The 11,456-nt window shown below is 33.2% G+C and overlaps 1 protein-coding gene and 1 long non-coding RNA gene across 2 annotated transcripts; one reads left to right on the top strand and one right to left on the bottom strand.

The window, feature by feature from the left end:
• Positions 1 to 2,220: 2,220 nt before the first annotated feature.
• On the bottom strand, positions 2,221 to 4,848 carry LOC145952553 (uncharacterized). The gene is made up of 2 exons (XR_014429980.1): positions 2,893 to 4,848; positions 2,221 to 2,758 (listed from the first exon to the last, which is right to left on the bottom strand). It is a non-coding gene; the product is annotated as an uncharacterized LOC145952553 (long non-coding RNA).
• A 1,610-nt stretch (positions 4,849 to 6,458) lies between these two features.
• Positions 6,459 to 11,152, top strand: LOC109788343 (uncharacterized). Its single transcript, XM_020347038.3, has 7 exons — positions 6,459 to 7,047; positions 8,363 to 8,440; positions 8,816 to 8,850; positions 8,955 to 9,010; positions 10,430 to 10,525; positions 10,661 to 10,739; positions 10,829 to 11,152. The coding sequence occupies exons 1-6, from the start codon at positions 6,631 to 6,633 to the stop codon at positions 10,714 to 10,716; spliced, it is 738 nt and encodes a 245-aa protein (XP_020202627.1). The 5' UTR covers positions 6,459 to 6,630; the 3' UTR covers positions 10,717 to 10,739; positions 10,829 to 11,152.
• Positions 11,153 to 11,456: the final 304 nt, after the last annotated feature.

Genomic DNA, 11,456 nt, shown 5'->3' with positions numbered 1-11,456 from the left:
AAGGTAATTAGGGTCAAGCATAGCAGTTTCATGGTTTTTCAAGGAATAAGGGTGCTATAGCTTAAGAGAGTACTTGAAATTTCTTCAATAATTTCTTTCTCCATACCCCAATGTATCATTTTAGCACAGGCCCTCAGCCAATTCCAGCCATTAGCCTTTATATGATGCATCTGTACACTTTTGCATCTTATTTCATTTTTTTTTTTTTCTGACCACATACTTCTTCTTTCTCAAATTTCTTCATTCTTCAACTCCCCCAAACTTATTTGATGTCATCAATATACTCTCTTAACCAAAACAAGGGTTTATGGTTAATTTTTCAAAAGTTGGGATAAGTGGAAAGTTGAGTGTTTAAGCTTAGGAAGATATGGTTCCAAAGAAAAATAAATATGGCTTTTTGGCTTAGATGGTTATCAAAATATAGAAATGCCTTGATCATGTAATTGCACTACACTAGCAAACCACCCGGGAAACTCAAGCAAAGTCTATCATGCAACATAAGTGTAGTTTCTCTCATCAGTATTTAGGCTCAGACCTCACTCGGTTGGCATCCACAGATTATCACACTCAGCTCAGTCTATGATCAACATTGAAACCCGTATGCAACTAATCATGAACTAAAGCTCTAATATGACTTGAAAATGTCTAAAGTACACACACCATAAACATCAAGCAAACCTCAATCCAAAATTGATCACATACAAAACAAGTATTCAACAAGATTAAAAACCATGCTCTAGCAGGATATTCAAAAAGATGTACCAACCAGAGTAATCCAAAAACAATTAAAATACTGAAAATAACAACAGAAAAATAAATTGCAAACAGAGGTGAACTAAGGTGAGCTTCATCTATTTCCATCAAATTTGGTCATCTTCCTCAGTAAGTGCTCAACCACATCTGCATCAGCAGCTCCACTCCCCCACATTTAGAAGCCTGGTCCCCAGGCCAACCAGTATATGCCTGCAAGTCCTAGTAACCAGAAGTGGTGAAAGAGTATAATCATGAAGAACATGGTGAGCGTAGAATACAATGATGACCATACAATTATATCAAAAATGAAGAACAACCTTAGACCAAAATTAAACACAACAACAAACACAAAGAAGCATGATTGAAAATAGAAAAATATGGGGATTCAGGAGGGTGCGCGCTCAGCGCGTTACAGGCGCGCTGGGCGCTATCAGTAAAAATCAGAGAGGTTCACATCTGATATGGCGCGCTGAGCGTGAATGATGTCGCGCTGAGCGCAGCGTCAAGCGCGCTGAGCGCGATGGTTCCAGAGACCAAAATCTGAGAATTGCGCTGAGCGCGGAAATGTGCGCCCAGCGCGAAGCCACTGACTTGGTCAGTTTTGCCTGAATTTTACTTTGAAAGAAGGCCTTATAACCACCCATAAACAGAATTACCTCATTTCTCACACTCTAAACAAAATATACCCTATATTCAGCCATTCAAGCATGATTCACACACTTAACAATTAACACAAACAACACATAACACAAAACATATATACATATAAACAAACAAGTCACAAACAGCTATAAATACTCAATTTGCCATTCTAATCCCCGGCAACGGCGCCAAAAACTTGTTGAGATTTCCGTTGAAGTACTTTTTATTATAATTATAGATTAGGTTACTTCCCTCAACGGACTCAAACACGGCAAGTGTACCGGCCGTACAAGTAGTAAAAATATCGTATCCACAGGGATTAGAAGGTAAACTAAGCATTCATTGGCTACTTGTGACTTGAGAACAATCCCAATAAATATGAATATGAATTTAAGAACAAAACTACTGGAATTGTTAAAACACAAATAAATGAATTAGAAATGAAATGGGGTGAGAAATGGTAAAATGGACACTTGAAGTTGTGGGGGTTTGATTCCACCAAACAAACACTAGTGAATCCTATGTCTCTTGTTACATTCATTGTTCAGTCAACCATAAATTTACTCAGACCTAATTCCTTAGAGAAAGAGCCTAGGTGCAAAATATTGAATATCAATCCCTTGAGTACTCAATACCTCCACCCGCATTACCGGTTAGGGTTTTAAGACTACTAATGGGTCAAGCCCTATCCCTAGGTACAATTCCCACTAGGCATATGTTCAGAACTAGTTTCAAGGATATTTCCCAATACTCAATGAAACCTTAAATCATGCAAAGGGTGATCAAGCCAAAGCAAGCATTAAGCATGGAATCATACACAACAAAGAATGAAACAAAACATATATATATCATTAACACAAAAGGATTACAATAAAGTTTGTTGGTTACATCAAAACCCCAATACAAAGGATAGAACCTCTCAAAACAAAGAGGGGAAAAATAAAATAGAGATGGAAGAGGAAAGGAAGAACCGAAGGAATGATCCACCATGGCCGTTCCCAAGCTCTGGGAATCCCTTCCACAGCTCCTGGAGGCGCCCCTAAGTGAATGAGGGAGAAAACCCTCAAAATTTGCCTTTTATACGCATTTGGGGAGACAGATTAGGTTTTACGCGCTCAGCGCGTTAAGCTGCGCGCTCAGCGCGGGTGCTTTCCCTGATGCTCCAATTGCTCTCGGCCTCGAGCGCGCTCAGCGCGTTTTACTTGCGCGCTCAGCGTGAAGCTCCAAAGGCTGAGAGTTCTCTCTGTTTTGTGCCCGCTCGGCGCGTGTTCTGGCGCGCTCAGCGCGGTAGCCTTCTCTGCTCCTTAATTCTTTGAGTTTCCACTCCAATGGCCTTTTTATCCTCAATTCTCTACTTGAATACCTGCATATACAAAAGAAACCAAAATGAGAACAATTAAAATGCAATGATACAAAGAATGGAAGAATTTGATCATTAAATCTTGTATAAAAACAAGTATAATTTAGGCTCATCAAGAATATGGGGATTTCCTTAACCTTTTTTGTGGGGAACCATTCGATTATCAGAAGCAAGATTTCTATCCTTATTTCTCGGATCGTCATGAAAGGCGAGATCTACTCAACTATTGACCGATATCAACCAGGCTGAGTCCCTCTCTCAGCGTGCTCACTAGGCTCGACCAAGGCCAGGCCGAGCTCACCCATGTGACCGACATGGGATCAGATTTACACCGAGACCTCCCATGCGGGGTAGGGTCAGGTCGGACTCCGATTACTCTAGTACATGGACCAACGTTAGGTCGACCATTTCCCGATTGCCCCACTTGTAGTGTCGGTATAATTTCGAGACGGTACAATAAGGATGAAACTTGATATCATTGTTGTGAATAAGGTCTAATGAGATCTAGAGTCATTCTCACAAATCAAGTGTTGATAACCATTATTCCAAGCAATCTTTAAATTGTTATAAATAGCAAAGAGCTCTACATGAAGGCTAGTAGTTTGACCACAGTACTTAGAGAACCTGAGTTGCCACTGACCGAGAAAATCATGAACGTATACCTTCAAATCTTGAAGGACTAGGATTACCCATGAAACTACTATTAGGGTTGAGCTTGAGGAAAGATTGATGAGGAGATACCTTCAAATCTTGAAGGACTAGGATTACCCATGGAACTACTATTAGGGTTGAGTTGAGGAAAGATTGATGAGGAGAAGACCAAAGAACCATGACAGGTTGATGATGAGGATGATCTTGCTTGTCAGGATCCATCTCACTAATGGTTTCATAAAGTAACACAATCTAGTGATGAATATGCCAGGTTGACCACACATTATCTGAGAACACTTCTTCATTTCTAGACCTCCAGATGAATCAGTAAGTAGTTGTGAATAGCACACCTTTTGAACCAATAATGTTCCTTTTGGTTCATTATTAAATTGTATCATCAATTAAAAAGTCTCGATCAACTTGCCAATGCATAACTTGCCGAGCCATTTTAGCTTTCTTGGAGTCCCTAAGAAAGTGAAGAGTATCATCTTGGAAAATGCCACACTTGTTACAAGTAGAAATCATAGACAAATGTCTAGAAACACAAAAGGCTTTCGTACACGGCTTTCTTTTATAGTAAGCCATAAGAGCATTTTTATACTTTCACGTATGCTATTTTTCAAAAGCTAGGACCAGGAATCTCCACGGGTATTACTTGCGAAAAACATCGCCATCACTAAACCACCAGTATGCAAATTTAGCTGAAAATTTGCCATCAGATGTAGGTTGCCTAAATGAAATCATCCTCTATGTTAACATTACCAGAAACTTGTGTTGTTAATATACTTTTTGAAAAATACTTTTTAAAATACTAAATTTAATGTTTTTGAAAGAACTTTTCAAAATTATATAAAGTAACACATTTTCAAAAAATGTTTTTCAAAATAATTTTACTATTTTAGAAATTATTTTTTAAAATATTAATTTCAGTGTTCGAGAAAGTACTTTGTAAAAGTATATAAAAAGTACAACTTCAGAAAATACTTCCTGAAACACTAAATTTAATGTTAAAGTTTTTCAAGGTATGAAAGGGAAGGAAGTGCTCGGAAAAAAAATGCGCGGCTGCCTCGACACATTTAAAATTGTTGAGGAAATCACACATACCTACAACATCATTGTTAATGATGACAAAAAAATATGTACCTGCAAGTATTCATAGATGAAATTTGCCAAGGTAATAAATATGTAGCCTAAATAGATACTCACAGGTAATAAGTACAGGTATTTTTCTACACGTTTATAAATGGAACAAGGACAAGTATGGTAGTACTCATACATGTGACTACCTGCTAAATAAAATTACTTAAATATTCATATTTTTATCTTGCATTTTTTTATATTATTTTTAATATTTCAAAAAAATATCATTAATTGCAAGTTCAAAAATTAATATCAATTGTTTATCTTTAATATTTATAATTCTTTTTTTATTTATTTAAATTTTAAAAAAATTTACAAATCTCCATGTACCTAGGAGTATTTATAAAATTTGTAGGTACCCATTTAAAGCATACTCACATGGGTATTGGGCGAGTGCAAGACAAATTTTTATCTAATGGGATAGGTACGAGTACTCTTCTACTTGTTCCCACAAATCTCATTATCATTCCTAATCGTTGCATACCAGTTTTACGGTTGGGGTACATATGAAAACTAAAAGTGCATATGAAAACTAAAAGAGGTGAGGAAAGAAGAGAATATTGTAAAAATCAAAAGAATTAAAATTACTTACTGAAATAGGTATAAAGTAGAGAAAAAACAAGATAATATATGTGAAAATGAAGGAGAAGGAAGAAGATATTAAAAATAAAAAGAAAAAATATTAAATTGAAAGTTAAAAGTGTAAATTAAAAAATTAAAGAATAAAAAAAGATTAAATATATTTTTAAAAATTAAAAAAATAAAAGAAGTGTATTTATTAAAAAAATATATTTATATCATAGCCAATTTCAAGTTAGAAAGTATATGTGATTTTATTATGAGGCCCACGAGTCGTGAATACGAAAAGGCCATCACACAATCAGATGTTGAGCCTGAGCCGAATGCTCTCCACCTAGGCCCAGTAAATAATGCAAATGAGTATAAATAAGGAAATGAGTCTGTTTGTTTGCGATTTCGTAAAAAAAAATAATTAATTATTAATTTGTATCCATCTAATCAACATTTTTTTTATTCTTCGTTATTTTTATTTCTTTCCTTTCTATTTCCCTCTTTATCCAAATGAAATATAATTATATCTCATTGTATTAATATTTTTTAGTACAGTATATATATATATATATATATATATATATATATATATATATATATATATATATATATTACAGTACCTCATTTTATTAATATTATCTTATATATCCGAAAAAAAAATCATATTTTAAAACTTTGTTATCTACTTTTGTAATTTAAATCTAACCGATTATAGAGAAATTTTAAAATTATTATTAAATGAATCTTTTTTATATATTAAACATTTTCTCTTCTTTTATTTATTTATTAATTTTTAATGTGTAATATACATGTTAAGTATTTATTATATATAATTAAATTTATAATAAGTTATATATAAATAAATATTATATTTAAATAAATCAATTATATATAAAATTATATAAATAAATATTTTTAAATATATAAATTATTTTTTAAATAATTTATATTGTAGTATAATATTATTTTCATTTATTATAATTTATTTTAAAATATAAAAATTTTATTCATAAATAATTATGATAAATTAGAATATAGAAAATTCTAAAAAATTCTAAAATATGTTTGATTAAAAAATTAATAATATTCTTGTATATGATAAAAATTTATATTTAATATATAAGAGTTGATTTAAAATTTATTTTAATTGTAATTTTAAAATATTTAATTATTTTCGCTCACATTGAATTACATGTCTTATGTTTTCTTTTAATTTTTTTATTCATTTTAAAAACTATGTTTTGGATTTTGATTTAACTTTAACATTAAGAGAAAAAAAAATATAAATCAAAGAAGATAATGCGGTCGGAGGGGTCACTAGAAGCTAGCGTGGCAACACTTGTTTGGATTTGGAGTGAGAATTTGTGAAGGAAAATCCAAGAGTGATACATCATACAACTCAACTTGGAAGAGTAGAGACTTGAAAATCCAACACTGATATCATCTAATCTACAAGCTTCCGTTGCCATGTCTACACCTTTTCTAAGTCCATTGCACTAGATTTTCTTTCTCCTATGTTTACCATGACCATACTCGTTCAATTCTCTGCCAAATGTTCTCACTTTAACCCCAACTTCTTTCACGCTGGCATATACAAGAGACCCACTTTCTCTTTCTCTCGGTTGGAAACAAAGTTTGCTCCTTTTAATCGGAACAGTTTCAAGCTGAGAGCTTGCAGGGAGCGTTGGTCCTTCGCCGGGGGTACAGTGTTTAAAAATGGGGTTTTGTTGGAAGGGAAGGGGTGCAAAAGGGAAAAGAGAGTGGTGTTGGTGAAGAATAATCAAGGGTTTGGCTTCAATGGTGGTGGTGGTGGAAGAGATGATGGTGCCACTGCTAGGATGTTGGGAAACCTTGCTCTAGCTATTGGATTGACATACCTTTCTATGACTGGACAACTTGGTTGGATTTTGGATGCTATTGTCTCCATTTGGGTATTGTTCAATATTCTCTCTATTGCTTTGTTTTAATTGTGTCACATTTGGCTTAATAAGCTTAAGTTTTCTTGAAATATTGCAAGTGCTTATTAATTCTTTATGTGCTACACTGCTACTTCTATGTAGTTCCATTCCATCTTGTTTTTGAGTTATCCATCTTTCTGTGCTGAATGGTTTAGTACTTTTAGTTGAGTCCATATTTGAGTGATTCCATTAATGGTTGGCACTTGGTCTTTTTTATGTCTTAGATGCTATCATGAAATTCACAAGGGTAGCAACCTTGAGGTTGTGCAAGAGCTCATCCTCTTGTTATTATCATGCAATATATGGAAATTTTACTATAAATGAATTTCAATTAGTGCACCACTTTAGAAGAAGAAAGTTGCAAGATAGAATACAAACGGATTAATAGAGGAACCAAATATGAGAGTGCTTAATTAGTTGTATAATTTGTTATGGCAGAGTTTATCAAATAGGTTTTCCTGGTAGAACCTTTTACACTCGTAGAATCTTCAACTCTCCTGGTGCATCCCTATTACAGCATTCTTCCCAGCTTCTAATTGTACTTGCTATCAATCCTGTTCTCGTCTAACAAATAAAAAATAAAAATAAAAAAGATAGACATAATTTTGGCAATTTCTTTCTTCTTTTTGGATAGGGCAGTTGAATTAAAATAAGTGAATGATAGTTTTGTATACTTCATAAGAGCACCGGCTTATTAAATAAAAATTCCATGCTGTTACCTGTTAGGCTATTTGTGCTTTTGTGGTCAGACTGACAGTTAGCAGTAACACTGATAAAAGTGTTACATGAACAGATCAAACACGTTAAGTGTTTAACCAGAAAAAAAGAATTAAATTCTGAGTCTGTGAAAAGCTCTTAAGATTATTTTAGTGATTACTCTTCTTGGTTCTTATAACCTTGGATTCTGGACACCAAAATGCTTAAATAGGTTTGCACATCTAATTCTAGATTAACTGAGACAAACTTTGTGCTCCAATGTAAATCTGTGCTACTACCTGTCCAAGGACATGGGGATAGCCCTTGTTGCCTGTTTTACATCATTTCTTAATTTTACCTGTATAAAAAAAGGTACCATTTTTGTTTGTTAGTATTTCTGTATTTTATAAAACTAGCATGATGTAAATTATTTTTGTTCAATTTCAATGTAAATTAATTTCCAAAGCATTGTCCTTTGATCCCTTGGTGATCCTTAATGTCTTCCAACAAACATATTTCTTCTAAATTAGTACATGTAAATCGTTCAACTGACTGATTTGATTTTTGTTCTCTTTTTATTTTTCATTTTCAGATCTTTGCAGTGTTAATACCAATAGTAGGTCTTGGTGCTTTCCTCTGGTGGGCAGGGCGAGATATAATGCAAGGCACCGTGAGGCTTCAAAATTTAACTCTGAAACTTCGTGCTCTTTTAAATCATACTTTATAAATTATGACATATATTGCTTACAATTGATTTATTTTGGTTCTTTTACATACTTCCATGTGTAAGCATGAAGTCATTTTTCCCTAACTGAGGAATTTGCACAGAAATTTATGATTAAGAAAATTTAAAGGGAAAAGTTAAATCTTGTAATTCTTTTTATATCAAACTAGCCTTTTTATTATTTTGATATCAACTTCTTGATTTAATGCTATCCAGTTATTGTGAGCACTTGGAATATTGACTAGTCTATTATTCTAAGATAACTTGTAAGTTGTAACTGAACTGACTGGGATTTTGTGTTTGTGTGTGTTGTATATGCAGTGTCCAAATTGTGGAAATGATTTTCAGGTTTTCAAGTAAGATTTATTCAATAGATATTGTTAAGCCATTTATAGATGATTTATTTTGAATTAATTCAACTAGCTACAATTGGCTTATAATGTCTATTTATCTGTTTCAGATCCTCTCTAAATGATGATTTGCAGCTGTGCCCCTTTTGTGGTCAACCTTTTTCTGGTAAGAGTGTATTATTTTGCTTGTCTGTCCTTAAATTCTTCCTGTTGTGTTCTGTCAGTATTGCACTGAACTATTTATAGCTTAGATTAGAAAATTAAGTGGAATAAGTCTTATTATAGATTTTTAGTCAAGGTTGTTAATGAACATTTTACAAATGTTGTGACTTTTATTTTTTTATTCTTAAAACATTTGGAACTTCCTTGGTTTTTTTCTTAGCAACACTGAAACCTACAGTTACTTGCTAAGACTGTCACTGTTCTTAGTTCCTGTCTAAAGTAAGGTTGAAACTTGAAAGGATATACAATGCATGACAGATGATGAGTGTGTTTCACTGATATCATTTACTATATTTATTGTGTATATTACATGATTTTTATTTGCTTATATTCATATAATGTTCCTGAAACCTCATTCTCTGTTTCATTCCCTTCTATGCCAAGGTGCTAGAATATTCTGTATATATTAGATGTTCTAGATAGTTTTACACTTTTACTTTCTCTATCCCTTCATTTGTTGTTTATGTATCTTCTTATATATCTTGGTTTGTAAATAACTCTATTATATCTTGGTTCCTGAAACCTCATTCTATTTCATTCATATTATATTGATCCTTTGAAGCATGGGTACATCATTTTATGAGCCATACCCATGTAGTATCAAGTCTAGGTACACATTGGGTATACCTGGGTGCTTATAAAAAATATATCTGTTTTTTGAAAAAGTAGTTAAAATCATTCATCTTTATTTATGAAATGTGAGTTTGTTAATTTCTTTAATTATAGAAATTTTCCCAATAATCTACAGTTCTACACATCTGTTTATTCTATTTATGTTCTGCTTTATATTAAAATGTACCCATATTTTCAATTTTAAAGCCTGTTGTATTCTGTATTTGTATTCATGTTGGGTACTGGTACCACATCTGTGCTACTTAGTTTTAGTCTGACCTTTGAGTTCAGTTTAGCTGCTTAACACCGACAATTGTGAATTTCTTCCCATTAAGTGAAATCTAGTTTTTCCTTGTCTTTAATCATGTCAAAGCATATCTTGTGGTAAAAATGTTTCTTGTGTATAATTTTTATTTAGCCCTGTACTTTTGTCAAATGAAATTGAAAATTCCTCTATAGGTTGCAGAAGACATGCTACCCTATAATAAGATGAGTGATTAGCCAATGTTATATTTCTGATAGCTTCAATTCCCTGGGAGATAATGATGGTCTTTACTATGAGATAACCCTTTTGATTCATAGAGATATCCGCCTCCGATCTTTATGGTACTTTTAGTGTATGTTCCATGTGGTGTTCTTAAAGTAGATAACTAGAATGCTTTATATCATTCGTTTTCTCACTATTCAGCACTATTTCACTATGAATATCACAAGGTGCACCTTTCTCACTGTTGAATTATTTTGGTATCAGTTGTTGGCAATGAGTTTGTGAAGGACTCTGTCAAGTTTTCAAACCAATCTACAACATTTGGACAAGCATTCAATAACTTCTCCCGTTCTAGAAATGGTAATCTTGACATGGCTTGTTTCCCCTTAAAAGTACATTGTGTTGAAGTGCAACTTTTTTCCTTTATCCCCCTCTCTATTATTTATCCTTAATCTTTGTTGATGATGCTGTGTGCTGTTATTTCTGTCGTGGCAGAAAAAGATTCTGGTAGAGCAATTGATGTTGAAGCTGAAATTAAAGATGTAGACTGAGTCTTCAAAGCCATAACATGCTGGTAGGTGTGAAGTAATTAGCAACTTTTGAGTTGAACACAGTTAACCCTATCAATCATGATCTTTATGCCTACCAATCATGCATTTTCAGGATGACCACGATGAACACGAATCTTATTCGTTTAAAGAACAGGCTGTGGCTTGCATATGCTTGTAGTGAAGATGCAATGAATGACGCATTGAAGGGCATGATTTGCAAAGTAACACATTCTAGAAAGGAGAGGAGTGTGGTGAGCAGAGTAGCATTGCAATTGTAATATAAGTTTTGACAGTGATGTTTCTCAGGTCACACCTCTATTATTTTGGTGTACCAAAATGCAGTTTCATTTTCTTTTCTTTGTTACACAAAATGTTTAGTATGCTTCAGCTTTAACAACTTTTTCTGATTAGTTATAATTATAACCCTTTTACAAGACATAGAAATAGTCCGTGTTTGGTTAAAATTTAAGAAAGTACGTATGGTTGTGCCCAAGTCACCTCTAATCCAAAGTCACTATTTGTAGCTTCAAAAATTTACGTAAAAAATGGTCTACTGATCAAGGTAGAAGACGCAGAACAAACATACGCATAAAGGCGTGTCTGGTTGCTATTTTGTAATGTACGTGTTAATATTTATTCACGTCCAAATAATGAAATGGTTGTAAAAATTAGTATTATTAGCTTTGTCATGATCTACGTTTATGTTACGTGCAAAAATTAGTATTATTTTTACTGTATTT

Source organism: Cajanus cajan, chromosome 10 (assembly GCF_000230855.2).
Source record: "Cajanus cajan strain Asha chromosome 10, NIPB_CcT2T_4, whole genome shotgun sequence".
NCBI classification, from domain to species: domain Eukaryota; kingdom Viridiplantae; phylum Streptophyta; class Magnoliopsida; order Fabales; family Fabaceae; genus Cajanus; species Cajanus cajan.
The sequence above is the reverse complement of the archived record's forward strand: the minus strand, read 5'-3'. Positions and strand labels throughout refer to the sequence as shown.